This window comes from Camellia sinensis, chromosome 11 (assembly GCF_055761805.1).
Source record: "Camellia sinensis isolate YWXY chromosome 11, ASM5576180v1, whole genome shotgun sequence".
In the NCBI taxonomy this organism is placed as follows: domain Eukaryota; kingdom Viridiplantae; phylum Streptophyta; class Magnoliopsida; order Ericales; family Theaceae; genus Camellia; species Camellia sinensis.
In genome coordinates this window covers 169,448,208-169,469,704 of record NC_138971.1, presented here as the reverse complement: position 1 = coordinate 169,469,704, position 21,497 = coordinate 169,448,208, and the positions used below count along the sequence as shown (strand labels likewise).

The following is a 21,497-nucleotide window of genomic DNA, read 5'->3' as shown; positions in this document are numbered from 1 at the left end:
AGAAATATGAAGGGTTTGGTGAGGGATATAGGAAGGGGGTCAAGGTAGATGCCGGTGGTAGGTCTGCTGAGTGCCAGTGACCACTAGAAGGGTATAGTGTAGAAAAAATATTGTATAAATTCCAAAACTAATCTTCACAGTTGATCTGAAGTTTATTTAATGATTGTAAGTTAACAATTGGTTACATTTTGTGATGTGAACCAATAACGGTTCGTTAGACTTATGTATTCATCTTGCGTCTTCAAACATGCTGGACACGGAGAGGAAGAATGAGGAATGGGAAAATTGAAGGGTATGTATCCAGTGCTTTACAGCTTGAGATCATACGAGAATATTAGACCAAAATGATAAACGTGGCAAAACAGGATTGGGTGCCGTAATACAAAGGCTTTACGGCTTGAGTAATACTAGAGACCCCAAATATTCTACCAAAAGTTTTACCAAATGTCTCACATGGGTGTGAGACCCACACAATGTGGGTCTCATGTGGGTCCCACACCCATGTGAGACATTTGGTAAAACTTTTGGTAAAATTTTTGGGACCTCTAGCATTTTTGTTACGGCTTAGCCGTGAAGAACTTAATCCCAACCACATATAATAAGCATATGCAAAATGACTCTCAATTTAGGAATAGCCTGAAATTAATACAATGAAGTCACAAAGAATCTTAAATACAAAGCCTCGGGGATTAGTCAGAGCAAAGCCAGTTATCCAAATAAATGACGTTAGAATTGTGGCTTTAATATGTCACAGGTCTCAACAACAAAATAGAAAATTTGATCACATACTCCACACCTTAAATTGCATGATTTCTAGCAACTGAAATCACTATCACACCCACAATAAGGAGCCCGGCTACAGACTCTACCCATTCTGAAGAGCTCTTTAATATAGTAGAGAAATATAAGAATAACCCTATCTTCATGTGGATGAAGAGGGTTCAATCTGAAGTGCTATGATGCTTTCTATCTACATCAAGCACAAATCTAGAAAACCCCGGGCCATTTGTGCAAAAAAGCATCCTGGCCAAACAAGATTACATATGCGTCATGGTGAGTCCCAAACAGCTTGATCCACCATCAAGAATCAGGAGCACTAAGTTTCTTGAATAGCTCTGGAAGGTGGGAATTGGTCAGTTTAGTCCTCTTGCTGATTTCATTCTTCTTCTTCTTGGTCTTGGACTTGGAACCAATGCCGTGAACCTGAGCCATGGCCCTCCTCTTTGCAGTGTTTGTGGCGGGCTTCATCCCATTCTTTTGAAGATCCTTCTCAATGTCAATCATATCACGTGGTAGTTCAATTCCCCGGAATAGCAGTTTCAGGTCGTCATCAACCTTGATTGGCACTCGAGGGTCATTTGGATAGGCTATGTCCTCTTGCGAGTCGAAGTTCGACAACAGCCAGATTTGACCAGCAGCTTTCAAAGCCTATGAAAAAAATACAAATTTTGCTCTAAAACTCCAAGAAAAACGAAAATTGAAGGTTATAATGCAAAGTCCATGCAAGTATTTGGTTATTATTTTAGGCGGTAACACAAACCTGTAGATCCTCCATGACAGTTGGGTATGCATCCTTGAGATCAATAACAGCAATGCCCTCTGGAAATTTACGTATTAGGATAAGTAGTTGATTCTTGTCCTTCAGAGCATGTTTGGACTGTAATCAAATAAAGACCAAGTAAATTCTCAGCACAAAGACAACTTTTTTTCGAAGCTTTTTGGGCAGGCACCTGTAACAATCTATGAACTCTTGGGGAAGACAGAGAAGTTCAATTGTCTGCCAGGGTTCCAGGTGAAAAGATTAGGATTTACCTTGTAAGCGAAGCACCTCCCATCATAGTTCACTTTTGGGTTATTCCTCAAACTGTCAAAGACAGCCTTGTTGGAATTAATGTCAACATAACATGCTTCATTTATTTGCTCTGGTGTAAAGGCTTGCCTTGTCTGCAGAACAAGAAACATAAATAATTAAGGTGTAATTAATCCCTTTCAAGTGAGCCTACAAAAAATGAGAGGACAAATCAACCAATGACTTCCCACATGCCCCTGCCTCGCACACTGGCATCCTGCAGGGGTAGGTGGGTTGTGCAGCAAGTATCAGCAGCAGGAATAAGTTCAAGGCTCACAGCATAAGAAGTATTGGAGGAACTATAAAACTTCTACAACCTCTATATTTTTTTGCTAAGTCTATAACATAACCTCTATATTTGAACACTGTAGATCTACCCAAAGAAATCTCACATTATCCAACCCCCAGCTGGATGAAAAATCTTGAGAGATAAATAATGTTCAATATGTAAAGAGCCCCAGAGAAATCAGTGTAACAAGTTGTGTCAGACTTGTCAGTGTTGGGAACCATAACCAGTTTCCTCTTAGCCAATATCATTGCTAACAACTGTTATGTTATGTGACTAAGCACTTTGCCTCCTTATTGATGAAACTGATAGTTTTCATCTAACATGTCCAAAACATCAAAGGTAAATATAGAAATTTTCGACTTCGCAGGAAAGAACTTGTATAAAATCAATATTTTCAAGCACTTTCTACTTATCCATCCCCCCGTGATAGATTTAGTTACAACGTATCCGTGAATGTTCTCACAAAGAGGCAGAATGCTCATAAGAAGTGGTATGAAAGAGCACCTACAAAAGGGAAAAGAAGAGATATCCAGACTTTGAAATGATGTTGAAGTGATGGAGGCTGAAGTTATTGAACTGAAAGCAAAAACATCTTTAAACCAAGATCAAGATAAACAAATAAAGGCTGATGGACTTCCATTAATTTATTTTGCAGAAAATTTTGATGAGTTTCGATCATATGTAAGTCAACATTTTAAAAATAGAATGCATTACATAACCACGCGTGAGAAGCTTAAGCATGCGTGTGGAACACTGTAAAATACCTAGTATGCAAAATTACCCAAAGGTAAAAGAAGCCAAGACTGCAAAAACTGCTCAATTAATAGATTTCAATGCAATTAGATAATGAGGCAGAAAAAAAAGAAAAAAAAAAAATTTCTACAGAAGGTGTCAAAACCAATAGATGTCAAAAATATTTAAGTATTTAAAAAAATATAGATATTTGGTATTATGATTCACTGATTATGATTCACTGAGCATATGGGATGATAATTATTATGCTATATACATAACATGCCTTAAAATGACACTACATATTTAAAATCTTAATTAACTTGGAAGTAGGCAAAAATGATTAGTATTTGCCTCTGAAATAAAAGCTGACCGAGAAATGCACTTCAATAAGAACAATTGGCCCTCATCCCCACATAAATTCCTACCTATAACATAAAACAATGGACCATGTCTGGGCATGCACATGGATTAATGGTGGTGATAACAATTAAGCAAAACAAGGTGAGACCTCTACTAAGTAACAGCCAATAACTTCAACTCACAAGAAAATTCTCATTCAACTTAGATTAATAACTCTAATGTTTCAACATTCAGTGCATATGCTATTTTTAATAGTACAATATTATTGAACAATAGTACAAGTAAACCAAGCCCCTTATGTTCATCTTACTTCCAAAGAGCAAGATAGAAATGTTCTTCTAGTGTGCTTAATTGCTAAGAAGTAAGAAGTGATATTTCATTTTGGGTCACAAGATAAGAGATTTTCATCTACATCTTCTGCATAATATAAATTGTCTCCTTTGCTCATTTCCAGAGAACCGGACTAGCTCAGTAGCCATGACCCACGAGACATAATGTTTCATGCACACTCTTAATGGCAGTAAACCATGCATGACTAATAGTCCAATGTCATTAGCCGTTGAGATTATGGAAAGACTATAAAAATTAAACAGTGATTTGCTCTCGAGAAAATAAAATTATCCAATAAAGGAAAGGAAAAGCAAGAAAGGGAAGGTTGGGTTTGTACCTCAAACAGTAAGTCTATAACACGTTTAATCTGAGCTCCTACAGGGCCTTTACGTATGCTATTAATGTGTTGAAGTCTCTCTGTATCATTTGAAAATTTGACTGCTGGGGCTGGTGGTTTTGTATTGGTTGAAGAAGATGTGCCTGCAGATGCAGCCCTGTGATTCGTTGTTGCCTTAGAAGATCCTGCTTTGGCTGCAATGCTTGAAAGGGTAGACTGGCACTTCTCCTGCTGCTTCTTAAATTTATTTAAACTTTCATGCAATGATGCCATCTGAACAAAACAATGTTTATTTGATATCAAACCTCAATAACTTAAAATGGCAACCAAAAAACAAAAAGTTTCCAAGTCCCCGATGAGAAATGTGGGCATTAGTAATACTCAGTCTCCCCTCATGACTATAAAACTAGAATAATCATGTCTACATATGAATCACTAAGAAGGAATGAACATTAATGTCATAGATATTACATACAACATAATTGCAGATGCATTTGTATTTGCAGCAAGTATGGTTCCATGGCAACATCATTCTAAATAAACCACATAAAACCATACTGGAAGGATGCATTGCTAATACTAGTATGTATGATGATTCTTAATTGCTATCTGCCAATGGCCACGGTTCTTCACTTCCTCAAAAAATTTGTAACTGGAAGCTTTTGCTTTAATTTTTAGGGTACTATCCCCAGAAATAGGCTAAATAAAACATACATACAGCTCATTTGATGAAAAATTTATAACATCCAGTAATTTCAATCCCAGTGTATGCAGCATCATTGTTTCCATAAATAAATCTCTCCACTATTTGTTTTCCATAAAAATAAATAAATAAATAAAATAGGCACAGCATAAATTCCATTCGAATCTACAAAATATTCACATTATACCCATGATCATGATGTGCAGTTACTAAAGCATGAGGCTTATGGAGAAGAGAATACTTAAGGAAAACTTTGGTGACAGAATTTTAGAAGAAGCTAAGAAAGACAGAAACAGGCATGCTCAATATAATACTAAAACTTTTTTTCATCTTGTAAGAAGGGACATCTACAGCACTTTAAAAATAATAATTTTTAATCTGGGAAAAAGAAATTTTTTTATTTTTTGCTCTCAAAACTACGCAAGTACATCTAAAATGACAACCAAATTGTAGCTTAGATTACAAATGTGATCTATGATTATGTGTCTAATGCAAAATCCAACTGACTTGTAAACCATGAACGGCTAAAGACTCTTTAAACTAACTTCATCCAAGTGTAAGAGATAAGTTAAAGTCACAACTCATAAAAGCCACCAAATGGAGAGGGATCAAACCCTTAAATTCACAATATAACATTATAAGTATGTACCACTAGCTTGCATATATGTTTCAACAAACCATCTTGCCCCATGTAGTTCCCATCATACACCACAATGAAACAGCCTTGATTTCTTCATTTCTTCCTCCAATCTATCAACAATAATAAATTGGAAGGCTAGTTCTTTTACATTTACTTTTTGTGTTCTTTTACATTCACTTGCTCTTGTATCAACTGGGTATCATAAGTTGCCGAGTTCTTGGCTATAGTTCCAGTAACTTATTATCAGTTGCAGGTGTGAGTCTGTAATGTCACCCATTTGATTTTTTTTTAGGGTTTGATATATTCTTGCTGTTGAAACCAAAAAAAAAAAAAAAAATTAATCATCTTGAGCCCTAAATACTTTCCATTGAAACAATTGGAAAATAGCACAATTGTCTGAATAAAAAGAAGCAATTGATTTGAGAACATCACAGCAAAATTAACCCAAAACAAGTAGCAATCACATATAGAAATCAGTAATTCTCAATCAAAATGCAGAGCATACAATACCGATCGAAAATTCCATACATGTTCTCTCTGAATTCCGAGTATCCAAACAAATTTCTGAATTTTTTTACAAAGCACAATTGATCACAAACCAAACCCTCGGCGTAATTACGATCAAATCGATTTTAGGCAAAGCATAATCCATCAAGAGCATGATATATATACACGCAATAAACACTTGAACCATGTATGGAAAACAGAACTAAAAAAAAAAGGGAGCACAAACAAACCTTGCCCAATAGATTTGGGTTCCTACTCTCTCTAAGTCCTTCAAGAATGAAGAAAGATGAGAGAGGGGCTCAAATCCAGATTGGACATATGTATAATTTTCCTTGTATATAGGGCTGCCTGATTTAGTTTGTTGCAAATTAAAATTTCATAATTACACTAATCTCCCAAGAGATTTGAAAGAAATACAAGTCCCTCACAATTTTAATATAAATTTATATTCAGTTTGTTTGATTTAGATTTTCAAGATACATTTTTTAGAAAATTAATTTTTTTTTATTTTCTGTATTTTTTTATTTTTACTGAATTTTTTTAATATTCTAAGTAATTTTTAAAATTTTTTAAATACACCTAATATAAATACACTTAAAAAGTATAGTATTTGTGAAAAAAACTTTAGAAAATTCACTAAATATCAAAAATACAAAAAAAAATATGATAATTCAATATTTTTTTGTATTTTGGTGTATTTATTGATTTTTAAAATATTTTACTCTTTAGATACATCTAAGTAAAGTATATTTAAAAAAGTAAAAAAAATTACTTAAAATTATAAAAATATTCATTAAAATAAAAAAGACACAAAAAATAAAAAAATTAATTTTTAAAAAATTAAATTCAGAAAATTGAAATTAAACATATAACACTTACATTTTTTAGCAATAATTCAGCAAGGATTAAATACTTCAATTTATGTAAAATTCTCAATATAATAAATGTTAATTTTCTATTTTTGTAAAGTATGTGTATGATGGTGTTTTCATCTCTAATCTCATGGGCCTAATCATAGAGAGGTGATTTATGGGTTGGACCTTAACTACTGAACCAAAGCTTCAAATGACATTTTGGATGCCACATAACATGGCCATTTAATCATGTAACAATAAATCGTGAACCGGCATATAAGTGTAAGGTTGTAAACGAATCGAGTTGTAGTATATTTGAACTTATTTATTAAGATTTTAACGAACTCGAGTTTAAGATCGAGCTCAATAAAATTTAATGAACCAAGTTTGAGCTAAGGTGGCTTAGACTTGACTCGAGTTCAAACATATTGACGAGTTTTAATGAGCCAAAAAATTTATAAATTCATACTTGCGTATGATACTAAAATTACAATTACAATTTTGATTGTACAATTATATATAATATTCTAAAAAAAAAAAGTCAATATTTTACTAAAATAATAATATCTACTACCACTATTATATAAATATACTATCTATAATTAACTATTATTTACATTTATATTTTTTAAATATATAAATAACATATTTATCTTATTTTTTATACATATTTTTACATTATTTAATATATATATATAATAAATACTAAACGAGCAAAATTTTAGAATATTTGGATTTATTTATTAAAAAATTTAACAAGCTGAAGATCGAACGCAAAAAAAAATTAACGAACCGAATTTGAACGAACTTTTATTGAGTCAAGCTCGCACCTATTTACGAATAGCTCTATTTATTTGCAGCTCTATAGACGGGAAATCGAATCTACATTTTTTAAATTAGGTACAATTCACTCGGACTTAGAAGATTCATTTTACCAACTTTATGTACCGTCGCACAAATAACTGATCTTAAAAAGAATTGAACCTAATAACTTAAGTATAATAGCTAAGATAATTTCCTGCCATCAAACCCCTTGATTTATAATCTCATAAGACTAGATTATAAAACCCAATAAATGTTCTTGGTGAGAATTCACAATCTCATAGATGATATACAAATAACAAATTTACGCATATAATTTTTATACAAAATAAGTTAACATCATACCCTTCTCATTTTCAATTAAAACACCCACTCCTTACTTTCCAATCTCATAACATTATTCTAAAATAAACATAATTTATTTACATGGGAGTCATCAAATTTTTGGACTAAACCAAACAGGGCACTATCACTAATTTTGCACAAAGAATAAAGGAGGGCAACAAAGAGAATCTACCCCTATGCTTATGTATGTATGGGCATTTCACTTGGCAAATTGCAAGTAGAAAACACGTGTTCTTTTCTTATACTCTCTCCTAATTTCATCGAAACCCTCCATGTTCCCAACGTGAAAAAATAAATCCCCAAATTTTCAACGATCCACTTCCATTTTCCAACTACAATCTAACAAATTCGTGTCAGAGAGAGCAAACGATCCATACATACACGTGTTTCTATATACAAATTGAGATCAGATAGGGCTGTTAGTCGAAAAAGGTGTCACCTTTTCCGGTTCTTCGCCGCCGGAGCCGTCAGATTCCGGCAAAATGGTGGCCGGAAAGTCGATGGACTGTCTTCCCCCCGGCTGGACCGAGCATGTCGAAGTCAAGAACGGCCGAAAGCTCAAGGTATTCGTACATATCGAACTTTTAGGGTTTTTAGTTGAAATTGCATAAATTGAAGTTATTGCGATTGGTGGTTGAGGATTTGACTAGATTGATCTGAATATTGTGAATTAAGTTGATTTGTTTGTTTGTTTGTTTAAAGTGGTGTGTGGTGATTGAAGTAGTGGACACGAGCTGCATGCTAGGGAAATGTATGGATTTGAGTTCAGAAACACATAAATACAAGATTGATTTAGTTAATGCAATGTATAATTGAAGAAATTTGGGTTCTTTTTTTATGAAAATTTTGGATTATTGTATGTTAAACCAGAATGATATAACATGGATTACACTCCGTTTGGATGGAGTGATTTGGTGAGAAAGGATGAGAAAGTGAACTCTTTTCTCATCTTTAGTATATGAGTTAAGTGAAAAATGGTGAGAAAGAGGATTCTCCTATTTCATTTCTCAACCAAAAATGAGAAACAAGTTGGTTGGTTGTAAAATATTTATAATACCGAGATTACCCTTTAAAATACAAAGGAAGAAAAAGAAATCTCACTCATATTCCTTTCTCACATGCTTTACTTTTCCACCCATCCAAACATGATAGTGAGAAAACACAATCATCTCTTTTCTTTTCTCACCCTCTGATTTATTTTTTTACATTTTCTCCCCCAATTGCGTCGCAACCTGTGATATTGATTCTATTGTGCATTCGTTTTTGCTGTTCAGTACTAACATGTAATGGATTGCTTAAAAAGATTTGGAAATCTTATATAAATCTTGTTGCACTTACATGGATGGTTTGCTACTACTGTATATTTCTGAACTGGAAGTTATTGTATTCGGTATTTGGTCTTGTAGTACTACTCAAACATGGAAACTGGAAAAAAGTTTTATTCTAAACAAGAAATCATTCGCTATTTGGAGACGGGAAATCCTTGCCGTGGCCAACTTCAACAAAAAAGTAAGCATAACAATAGGTGTTCGAAAAGCAAACCAATGCCTGTAAGTTTGAAATCTGAACATTGTTTATTGCTTTGATTCTTTCTCCCACATATATTTCTGCGTTTTATTTGCTTGGTTATATCCACTGTTGGCAGCTGGCAACGGAAACAAATGAAATTCCTGAATGGTTACCTCCTGGGTGGATCATGGAGTTGAAAACTCGAAACAGAGGTCCACGGATTGGTAGAACATACAAGGTACCTCAAGAAACAAATCTTGTAATGTTTTTGATACTTGTCTCCATGTTTTGTTGCCATTTTCTATTTTTCTTTGGTTTTTAATACATTAATTTAGTTAATATTGGGTTGCTTTTTTTGGAGAATTTGAAATCTACAATGGTTACTGATTTGGAAATAGAGGATGCAGACGGTTATATTTGTGTGTTGTACCTGCAACTTCCAATGCGCTCTGGCATAGTAGTATGCTACCTTCACATTGACATGGGCATAAAATGTGCGAGTGTGCATTTTGGGTTGACAACTGTAAATTCATATTGGTGAAAGTTACAATGCTTCTTACGTTAAAAAGTAGTTTTCTTTAGCTATGAATGAGTGTTTTAGGCTTTTTAAGAACATTGAAAATTATCCCTTAAGTGGGTGTTTCACCAAGAATTCTTTCATTGAACGTTTCACGGTTTGAGGAGGATGACTATAGTGCTTGATTTTTGATATTGTGATTTACCAAAACTTGTGAGGAGACTTATTTATTTTTCTCATAATTTCCCTTATATAGTTATACCCCTTATGTTGTTCATGTGGTGAGCTGCTTTGTTTGTACACTGAAGGGAACACACATAAAGGCAGCACATACATTACTTAATTCTTGTGTGCTTGATTTCGTTTCTTGTTTTATTCTTGTTTATGTTTCATGTCTTACTGGTCCTGGTTAGGTATGTCCATTTCTTATACTTATGTGATCTAATCAACTTGAAACATCTATAAAGATAATGAGCCAAAGGCTTTCAGGTCGACCAACAATTTATAATGGTGAACTACATTGTTGTGATGTACTACTTATGTTTGTACTCTGCATATGGGTATCAAATGGAATAACAAGTGAAAATTTACATGTTATTTAACAAGAGGCATGCATGATATATGATACGTAACATAGATGTGTGTACTTTGCAAAATCTTGAGGGATGTTGTGGAAAAATAATTGTTGTCCTTTTAATGCAAATTTACATGTTATTTGGCAAGAGGCATCTTTGATACGCCTTGCATTGGTATTGAAAAAAATTTCTTGATTTTCTTATTATTTCTAGTTTATTGCAGTGCTATATTGATCCACTGACTGGATCCAAATTCTATTCGAAGCCAGAGGTGTCTGAATATCTCAGAACTGCAAAGCGTAACAGCCGCACATCCCAACAAAAGAAAATGGAAATTGGCCCTGTTAACAATGTTTGTTCACAATATCTTCAAGTTATAGTTTTTTGACATCATGCATATGTGGATTTATAGCATTATATTTGTATTACATATCAAATATTCAATTTTAATAGCGAGTTAATATTTATTTATGAGGTCCAATCTCGATTCTAAGAAAATCATGTACTGCTAAGTGATATTACGAGGTGTTATGAAACACGGGTGCGGGTACGGATGCCCGTATGGGTACGATACGGGTACGCCAATACACAAGACCTAAAAAAAAATAGGATACGAGTACGGCTGGGATACGTCAATAAATTTTTTATTTTTATAACGTATACTTTGAGATCCATTCTACAAATCAAAGTTCAATACCAAAATTAAAAGGAGAAATTACAATACCAAAAAAGAAATGATAATTCAACAATAATAATACCAAAGCAAAGTCTATAAACTATTTTAGGGTTCGTTTGGTAATGATTTTTTTAGTTGGCTTTTTGGTTTTTTTGACTTTTTTAGCCTGAGACTTTTTTGTTTGTTTGGTTTTCTTGTTTGGCTTTTTTGCATTAAAATGACAAAATTGCCCTCCACTTGGAAATGATGCTTTTTTGACTTCTTGTTTGTATATGGGTCAGTTTGGTAATTTTGCATCCCAACTCAAGTGTTTTGGCATTTTATGATTTTGTAATTTTTTTTGGTCATTTTGTGATTATTTAGCCCAAAATGTTTATCAAACCAATACTTCATGCCATTAAATAGTAAAAATTACAAAATAAAGTTTAAAATCTTAAAACTTTAGTTTTCACTTCCATCAATTTCATCATTGAATAATATATTTTTCATATCTAGCGCATCAAATAAAGGATTTGCAATTTCAAGTAAATAAGAACTTTCTAATAAATTAAACGTATCCCCACCAATGTCCCATAGCTTGGTGTACTCCCGATGTACCTATGAAGTACTCAAGGAGTACCCAATTGTTAAAGAATGTATAAAAAGTACCCGATATGTATTTTGAGTACTCGGTACGCATGCAACCATATCGGTACGAGTACTAGTACCCGGTACGAATACGGCAACATTTTTGGAGTAACCCTGCTTCATAGGGTGTTAGATTAAACACTCAAGTTTTAATAATTAGCAAGATCAGTCCAATTCACCAAACGCTTTTTTTATATTTGCATGCAATGGGTAAAAAGAAAGCATATTTTGGTATTACCTTTACGAAATCTACCGTCTTGTGTTTATATATACTAGAAATTACTAATAAAGTAGCTAACTGAGAAAATCGGCTCTTGATTTTGACAATTATGGAATTAATGCTTCATAATGTTTGAGGAAATTCATAATTTCTATGAAATGGGGTTAACACATTTATCAAAATTTCTATTAAATGTGCTTTCCTTACAGCCTAACATGGATGAATTAACTGGAGGCAAAACCTCTCTGACACTAGAGGAGTCTCAAATGAAAACTCTGAAGGGTACGAGTTTAGCATCTGAACAAAAGCAAATAGTTTCTAGCAAACAGTCTGTAAAAAAGGTTGGCTCCATACACCCAAGATAATTTTGATAGATTGCATATTATTTAGTTTGCTTAGTTAGATATCTAACTCTGACTCTTCAAGTGATATCCAGGTTGTGATTGAGAGAGTTGCACCTGATGGGCTACCTCCAGGGTGGATAAAAGAAATCAAAATTGAAAAGAAGGGAAATGGGATCAGAAAAGACTCGGTAACAAATTTCTTCTTCCATACTTTGATCCAGTTTTATTTTAGTATTGCTTGTTTCCTCTCTCCATCCCTCCCTTCCTCCATACATGCACAACGTGTTGTTATAGATAATGCATCTTCACAAAACTTTATTTGGTTGTATTTGCAATTAATTGGCATTTTTGAGTTCTATACTCAGTCCTTCCAAAATTTGAAACTATAAGTGAATCTTGTTGGTGATCTAATTACTACAGTATTACACGGATCCTGTAAGTGGATATGCATTCCTCTCCGTGAAAGATGCTTTGCGCTATCTGGAAACTGGAGACTTAAATAGGTGTGCTATCAAACCAAAGAAGAGGGGCGAGCTGGAATTTTTAAATGAAGAGACTTCTGTAAGTGTACATCTTGCTTGGTACTTCAGTTAATAGTTTTTTTTTTGTCATTGCTCTATATTTGTTGATTCTTTTCAGCTTTTAGTCTTGATTTCTCAGATGTACTACTTGCAAGGTTTTAAAAAGCGGCCGCAACCGTTACGTAACGCCGTTATGTAACGGTTTTGGAGGTTACCGCCACCCGTTACGGCCGCTTTTGTAGTGTGATTGAGATTCACAAGTGTGTCAGCCGTAGCGGCTGCCATAGTGGTCGTAACGGTGCCGTAATTGCCGTAACGGCGCCGTAATTGCCGTAACGGCGCCGTAATAGCCGTAACGGCCTGTTACGCCCCGTTATGTAACGGTTTCAAACTGTTTCTTTTGAAAAAACACACAAAAAAAAGCTGAAAATGGAGGAAGAGGGATAGAGAGAAGAGGGAAGATAAAGAGAGAAAATAGAGGAGCAAGAGATAGAGAGAGAGGAGGGAAAATGAAGAACATGTTATTGATTTGTTGAAGCTGTAAGACCTATGCTATTCTATCTAGCTGCTATTACTCAATCATTTTGTTTATGCGTGTCTATCTATATATTGTTTGAAAATAATAACAATAATAATAATAATAATAATAATAATAATAAGTGTGGTCATTATCTATTTGGCTTTGTTAAAATATGTACATATATATATATATATATATTTAGACTCTTATTTATTATCTTACTTTTGTCATTGTTTATCTTATATATAATAGTTAGTGATTGATTTTTTGTATAATATAAAGTCATTAATTATTAAAATAAAATGTAAAAAACTGAGTTTACAGTGATTTAAAAATATGAAATATATTGGATCATACTTAAAAATTTATAAAAATTGATCAATATTTATTTTTAACCCAATAAATATGATCATGGGAAAAAAATATGCGTATCGGTAAGTTTTTTTTCAAATTATGCGAAAAATAAAAAAATTCACGGTTCCGGTTACCGCAACCGTTACGCTACGGCCTTTACACCCCGCAACCGCGCCACCGCCACCGTTACAACGACCGCGACCGCTTTTCAGAACCTTAACTACTTGCAATCAAAACTATGACTGGTGATTGGTGTTTTCCATCATGTAACACATTTCTGGAAGTGCTAGTTAAACTAAAGGAATACAATGTCAGTGAATGTATGCATTTCTGGTGAAATTCAGAATTGTTGTAAAATTTGGTATGCCCATAGTCACCTCCAACAAAACTTCTCTGTCAGGCTAGACTTGTTTTCATCTCTGTTTCTCTGCTGATGAGAGGGTGCCCTTTGGGGTTGTGTGTACTTTCGAATATGTGTTTTGACTCTCATTGTAATATTAATTTTTTTAGGTTGTAAAATGCTTAACCAAAACAAGGTCTGTTAGTGGGTTCCCTGATGGTGGTCAGCTATAAACACACTTGCTTTCTGCATATGAAGTGGCCAGAAGATGAGAGAATTTCCCCTATTTAAGACTTAATCTCCTTGCGCCATTGTTACCTGATACTGTTTTAACCTCCACAAGGGCAACATCTTATCCTCAATTTTCTGAACTTGATCGCATTTTTTTTTTTTTTTTTTTTTTGAGAACCAAATATTCATTTATATGGCCTGATTTTTCATGTACTGAACCATTATTAGATGTATGTTGCCACCTATTTATAATTCAGTTTTGCTTTCTAGTATCATTGAGGCATTATGATGTATGAGAAGTTCTGACTGCATGAGAATATCTCTCTTTTCCTGTTTTTGTTGATCAACAGGTTCCATCTGCGCCTAGCATGCAGGACTTAGGGCACCATACAACCAGACGACAACTATTTTCAGGTGAGAGATCGATGAGTGATATACTTGTATCTCTGGTTGTGATTAGCTGTGTCTAATTCAGAACAAGTCAAAGGCATGATTGAGTAGCCAAAACAATTACACCATGTTTCTCAGGTAAAATTCCTGCTGCAGGTTTGGGTGTATCTGCTGATGCCACGATTACTTCAGCTCCTGCAACTGAGATTCTGGTGGGGAAGCATTCACTTGATAATGCGACAGAAGAGAATGTTGAAATGAAGAAAAGTAATGATCCTATCAGCTCACTACCGCCAAAGTCAGAAGGTTCTCAGAGAAAACGAGGTGAGAGGGCTTGTGCTGAAAATGGAACTGTTTTGACTTCCTCGACTGAGATGGCACGAGAGGAGAAATTGGCAGAGAATGATATGGGAGAGAATAGGAACACAAAAGTGCAGATTGACTACAGCAAATCCAAGAACAAAACAGTTAATTCGCGTTTTAGGTCTTCAAAACGACTTGCAGGGCTCAAACCCGAGGTGGCAGTCAACTTGGAATTAAGTGAACAAGTTCTTAGAGCTGCAGCTAGAAAGTCTGGTGAAAGTGAAGCCAAACCATCTCCTCCTGATAATTTGTCTCATAGCTTTCCATCAAATGTTGAGCTGTCAAACAGAAGCAAGATGCCTCTGGAGGACCAAATTGTTCCAGATAACCAATCAGTGAAGCAGGAAACTGATAAGAAAGATGAGGAAAATATAGAATCACAGCTGCTCTCTCCATTTGGGGATTCTTGGTCAGACCCATCACTAGATTTTGTAGTTAAGACTCTTACAGGGTCAATTCTCAGCAAGGAAAATCTGGCGATTCAGAGTTTGGAAAACAGTGTTGCAAGAAGCTTAGAAACGACAAATGCTGAGGTCTTACAGAAAAGGCAATGCACGAGTGTATCTGATGATTCTATGAATACTTCAACTTCCACAACTGAGATTCTGAAAGGAAAGCATTCGGTTGATAATGCAATTGAAGGGAGTGCTAAATTGAAAGTACGTAATGATCCTCTGCCAAGAACTGAAGGCTCCAAGAGAAAACGAGGCCAGAGGGTTTGTGCCGAAAATGGGACTGTTCCCACTCCCTCAACTGGGATGGTTCGAGAAGAGAAATTGCCAGAGAATGGCATGGGAGAGAATAGGAACAGAAAAGTGCAGATTGACTACAGCAAATCCAAGAAAAAAGATGCACGTAGTTTGCCTTGTAGGTCTTCGAAACGACTTGCAGGGTCCAAACCCGAGATGGAGGTCAACTTGGCATTGAGTGAACACATTCTTAGAGCTGAAGCCAGAAAGTCTGGTGAAAGTGAAGTCAAACCTTCTCTGGGGGACCTTGACAATGTGGCTCATAATGCCCCTCTGCCATTCAAGACTCTTTCAGATACACAGAATGCACATCATGCTGTCACAGGCAAAGAAACTCAATCAAATGTTGAGCTGTCAAAGAGCAAGAAGCCTCTAGAGGACCAAGCTTTTCCAGAACACCAACCAGGGAGGCAGGATACTGAGAAGAAAGATGAAAATATAGAATCACAGCTTCTCTATCCATTTGGGGATTCTTGGGCTGATCCATGCCTAGAATTTGCAATTAAGACTCTTACAGGGGCAATTCCCATCGAGGATAATTTTGCGATTCAGGGTATGGAAAACAGAGTCACAAGCAATTTAGAAACAGCATATGTTGAGGACTTGCAGAAAAGGCAATGCACGAGTGTATCTACTGATACTATAATTATGTCTACTTCTACAGCTACGATTCTGGAAGTGAGGCATCCGCTTAATAATATGATTGAAGAGTGTGCTAAAATGAAGGAATATAATGATCCAAGCGGCTCAACTCTGCCAAGGACTGAAGAGAGTAAACAAGGCAAGAGGGATTGTGCCGAAAATGGGACTATTTCCACTCCCTCATATGAGATGGTGCGAGAGAATAATTTGGCAGAGAATAGCATGGGAGAGAATAGGAACAGCAAAATGAAGATTGACTGCAGCAATTCCAAGAAAAAAGAAGCACGTAGTTTGCCTTGTAGATCTTCGAAACGACTTGCAGGGCACAAACCCGAGATGGTGGTCAACTTGGCATTAAGCGAACATGTTCTTAGAGCTGCAGCTAGAAATTCTGGTGTAAGTGAAGCCAAACCATTTCCAAGGGCACTTGATGATGTGGCTCCTAGTGGCTCTCAGCCATTTGAGACTGTTTCTGATACAGAGATTGCACAACATGCTTTCACAGGCACAGAACCTCCATTAAATGTTGAGCTGTCAACCAGAAGTGACAAGCCTATGGAGGTCCAAGACGTTCCAGAAGACCAACCAATGAGGCAGGAAACTGAAAAGAAAGATGAGGAAAATATAGAATCACAGATCCTCTATCCATTTGGGGATTCTTGGTCGGATCCATGTCTAGAATTTGCATTTAAGACTCTTACAGGGGCAATTCCCATCGAGGATAATCTTGTGATTCAGGGTCTGGAAAACAGTGTCACAACAAGCAACTTAGAAACAGCAGATGCTGAAAGTTTGCAGAAAAGGCAATGCATGAGTGTATCAGCTGATGCCATGATTACAGCGACTACTACTGCTGGGATTTTGGAAGTGAAGAATTCAATTGATAATGCGATTGTAGGGTGTGCTGAAATGAAGGAAATTAATCATCCTAGCAGCTCACCACTGCCAAGAACTGAAGGGTCTAATGGTAATCGAGGTGATAGTGAAAATGGGAATATTTCCACTCCCTCTACTGAGATATTGCAAGAGGCAAAATTGGCAGAGAATTGCATGGGAGAGAATAAGAACAGAAAAATGAAGATCGACTCCAGCAAGTCCAAGAAGAGAAAAGCAAGTAGTTTGCCTTGTAGGTCTTCAAAACGACTAGCGGGGTCCAAACCCGAGATGCAAGTCAACTTGGCATTAAGTGAACACAATCTTAGAGTTGCAGCCAGAAAGCCTGGTGAAAGTGAAGCCAACCCATCTCCTGCTGTCCCTCATAATGTGCCTCATGTCATCTCTCCGCCGTTTGAGACTCTTTCAGAGATGGAGATCGCACACCATGCTTTAACCTGCACAGAAGCTCCATCAAATATCGAGCTGTCAAACAGAACCAAGCAACCGCTGGAGGACCAAACTGTTGCAGAAGACCAACTGGTGAGGCAGGAAACTGAGAAAAAAGATGAGGAAAACCTAGAATCACAGCTCCTCTATCCATTTGCAGATTCTTGGTCCGATCCATGCTTAGAATTCGCATTCAAGACACTTACAGGGGCAATACCCATTGAGGACAATTTTTCTATACAGGGTTACTTTGAGCACCAAGAAGATGACACCTCTCGTACTCAGACACATTCTTGCTTGGCACTTCCAGAGTTCACCTTTCCCAACTTTTTCCAAAGCGATATTTCATCTGATTTTGATGCAACAGGGACACCGATGTCTGTACCACAGGTGCCAGCGAATCCTATGATCCTTCCCCCCGGAAATGTCGGCTTACCAACTTGTAGCAGTAATGCACCTCAGCAACCTAGCTTGGATAGAAACCAGGAACATGAAACAAAAGTGAACTCCTGAAACATAACTGTGAGTGAGTACTGCTTATCTTTAGACACTGTATTTTGCGTAGATGACTAAACATAATCACCGAGTGAATGTATCTTTTAATATTTATCATCGACTTGTGCCATAAAATTCGAGCCCACCAAGGGATGAGAGGGTGTCGTTTGATAATTTTTGATTGATCGGTGACAGCATGTAGGATGGTTAGGATGATGTCACCATTGCACTCAGTATTTGTTCGGTAGTTGGACTTGGGTGCCTCTCTCGAGAAGTGTGGTTTGTGTGATGATCACAATTGATTTTTTCCTTGTCTTTTAAAAATAGCAAAAAGACTAACAACCCAAAAAAATTGAGAGACCACATGATGTGATCAATTAATTCAAATCAATTGTGATTCAATGAAGTGAAATGAAAGAAAGAGATGATCTTTAATCTCTGTGATTTGAACTTACTGATTTATGATGCGAAATTTCGGCAATAAGATCTTCATAGGATGCTTAATTAGATGATATATAATCGGACTTGAGAGACTAAGGGTTAGTGAATGGTTTAATTGAGGGCGAATAGGGAGAGTGATTAAATGTAATGGTGACATTCATGTAATTTCAATAATGAATTATTATGCGAGTACAGTAAACTTTGTTATGTAAATGTGTTGGTTATTAGATTGTATTGGAGGTAATCATATATTTAAATAGTAGGGTTCATTAATCTTAAGTAGTAGTTTATTATTGAATGATAATATTATGTGTCAGAATGTTGAATTTTTACTCGATGAGCCTATTATACATCTATTCACAAAAGTTAGCAGTAGCTTTTCTCGTATTAGCACTCCAATTTGTATAAAATTTGACAATTAGCTAGTTGATGAGGATGGCTTCTTTTTTTCTACTCGCTCGCCTTCGCTTATGGGGGAGGAGCAACTGATATACTACACACCCTTTTGACTTTTCTTAGGGCTTGCTCACAATGCACTCTTATTCTCTTAACAAAACTTATTTTAAGGAAAGTCGATATCGTGACGAAGTGGACATAGCTTAGATCATACCATTTGGCAATAAGATTTATTTAAGTTTATTAGACTGTAAATTATTGACATTCAAAAATGCATATATTCAATGTCACAACTTTATTGTTGTTGTTATTGTTGTTTTTTGCCCTCTTTGGGTCAAGGAAGAGACTTAAATAGAGCATCATTCATATTTCCTATTTGTTATTTCATAAACATAAAACCCTTATCATCTTTTGTTTGTTTATTCTATCTTTTTCGATATTAGGAGATGGTTGATGCAAGCGGATATGCTTTTGAATGTGCGAATAATGTTGAAGAATTAGCTACCATCTGGCAAGACCTTGTTTCCATGGCTGAAGATGACCTCTTTGTTTATTGATTTATATTATTTAAAAAAAAAATTACAATTATTAGATCGTGTGAAAAATTTAAAATATGATAATTTTAGACATACTTAAATAGTTGTAAATGAATTGAAATGAGAACATAAGAGAGTCCTTCACCCGTTGGTTTTTTTTTAAATAGGCGAGCTAAATTTTGAAGACATACAATAAAAAAAAATATTTATAATTATTGGTTTAATTCAATTTTTTTCATTGATTATATACATGAAAAATTTAACAAAATAAATAATATATATTATTGAAATAGGACCCTGATTTAACTTACAAGCCTAAATAATTCTCCCAAGCTTAAACCCTTTATTTTAAGCCAATAAACTAATTATTTAGTTGCTTGAATTTGTGTGCAAGAAATTGTTGTGCCAAAGTCTTCTTCAAACATGCCGTGTTCAATTTAAATCTACATTTACCTTTTGTCAAGAAGTTTGGTCACTCGTCACCAAATCACCAAGGATCTTTTAGAGTTTTTTTTTTTTAAAATTTTTTAAAGTGGTGTGTTGTATGGGTGAGATTTAATGCTAAAAAATTGATGTGACTTGTCATTAAATCTCAATCATACAACACACCACTCTAAGAAATTTTAGAAAAAAAAAAACTCTAGAAGATCTTTGTTCCAACAAATAAGTATAATTGCCTAAAAAGACGGAAAAATAGTCACACTGCTCAAGATTAAAATTGACATATTTAGGGCTGGTTTGGCTTATCCTATATAAGCCAAAAAGTCAAAAAATTACTTCAAAATTCAAAAAGATATCACTATTCACCAAAAAATCCAAAAAGATATCACTATTCACCAAAAAAAAAAATTAAAAAATCAATTTTCTTCAAAATCACTATTCACCGAATTGATGTGTGCGGCAGTGTTGTGTGCGGCAGTGGAGGAAAAAGAAATGATTGGGTGTGGTTTTTACACACACCGTTGTTCATCCCATGGAGGTCATCACGGGTCCCGTTTTGATAATCTGAACCGTTTAATGTGTAGAAATCGTCAAGTACTATATGTCTGCAAAAAATTACATTGATCGGATATCGATAACTATATGATCAAATCAGTTATGTACAACAAATGGATGGTGTTATAATTAATGATTGAAAAATAAATAAATCTGATCAGATAGCTATCGATAGGGGTGTTCGCGGATCGGTTTTATGCGGTTTGCGGTTCGGTTTTGACCCGCCCGCATCTATGCGGTTTGGGAAAAAGTCAACCCGCAACCGCCCGCAGTGCGGTTTGCGGTTTGTGCGGATAGGGTTTGCAAATGTGCGGGCGGTTGCGGGCGGTTTGCGGTTTACAGTTTTTTCTTTAAAAATTAATTTTCGAGTTTTTTTTTCCCAGCGAATTTAGGCATCAGATTCATTTTATATATTTGTGATAACAATTTTTTGATGAGTTTACAAATAAAAATTGAATATCAATGCATTAAATGAAAGTACCCAAAACAAAGAGACCCTACACTAGCATTTTTGCCATGAAAAAAATGTATATCAATGCATTAAAGGTTGTACTCAATTATAATTGCCAGTTCAGTAATCAATAATCAAACTATAAGTTCTATCGACCATTAGAAGGAAAATTTTATTAGGAAAAAGTGGATGAATCATCAATGAAAATCATATAAGAAACCAAGTTTAGGACTTGATAATTCTACGGCATTAAGAAAGTTGAGAAATACTTAAAAATAAGGATCCTAGTGTCATAGAGAATATAATGGTGCTCCTGTAAAAGTTACAAAGTTGGTATATAAAAAATAATAATAATAATAACAATTAAAGTGCGGGCGGTTTTTGCGGGTTGCGGGTTTAAACCGCGACCCGCCCGTAACCCGCAAATTTGTCATATTTCAAACCGCATCCGCCCGCATTATGTTTGCGAAACCGCCCATTTATATGCGGGTTGGGCGGATTGGGCGGTTT

At 35.3% G+C, this 21,497-nt stretch overlaps 2 protein-coding genes across 15 annotated transcripts; one reads left to right on the top strand and one right to left on the bottom strand.

Annotated features, from left to right (window-relative positions):
* Positions 1-607: 607 nt before the first annotated feature.
* Positions 608-6,210, bottom strand: LOC114283478 (transcription initiation factor IIE subunit beta). 5 transcript variants are annotated; one of them, XM_082896093.1, is made up of 6 exons: positions 5,772-6,105; positions 5,253-5,552; positions 3,901-4,173; positions 1,813-1,944; positions 1,541-1,657; positions 608-1,428 (listed from the first exon to the last, which is right to left on the bottom strand). In XM_082896093.1, the coding sequence occupies exons 2-6, from the start codon at positions 5,292-5,294 to the stop codon at positions 1,081-1,083; spliced, it is 912 nt and encodes a 303-aa protein (XP_082752219.1). In that variant the 5' UTR covers positions 5,295-5,552; positions 5,772-6,105; the 3' UTR covers positions 608-1,080. The 5 variants fall into 5 exon arrangements, with proteins under 5 accessions (XP_082752219.1, XP_028082098.1, XP_082752220.1 ...); XM_028226297.2 differs by having other exon boundaries at positions 5,981-6,081; XM_082896094.1 differs by having other exon boundaries at positions 5,749-6,057.
* Positions 6,211-7,933: 1,723 nt separating this feature from the next.
* LOC114283479 (uncharacterized) lies at positions 7,934-18,621 on the top strand. 10 transcript variants are annotated; one of them, XM_082896085.1, is made up of 9 exons: positions 7,934-8,334; positions 9,178-9,280; positions 9,417-9,518; positions 10,596-10,724; positions 12,105-12,236; positions 12,332-12,427; positions 12,660-12,800; positions 14,556-14,619; positions 14,752-18,621. In XM_082896085.1, the coding sequence occupies exons 1-9, from the start codon at positions 8,303-8,305 to the stop codon at positions 18,183-18,185; spliced, it is 4,233 nt and encodes a 1,410-aa protein (XP_082752211.1). In that variant the 5' UTR covers positions 7,934-8,302; the 3' UTR covers positions 18,186-18,621. The 10 variants fall into 10 exon arrangements, with proteins under 10 accessions (XP_082752211.1, XP_082752210.1, XP_082752209.1 ...); XM_082896084.1 differs by having other exon boundaries at positions 14,734-18,621; XM_082896083.1 differs by having other exon boundaries at positions 9,178-9,321.
* The last annotated feature ends 2,876 nt before the right edge of the window (positions 18,622-21,497 follow it).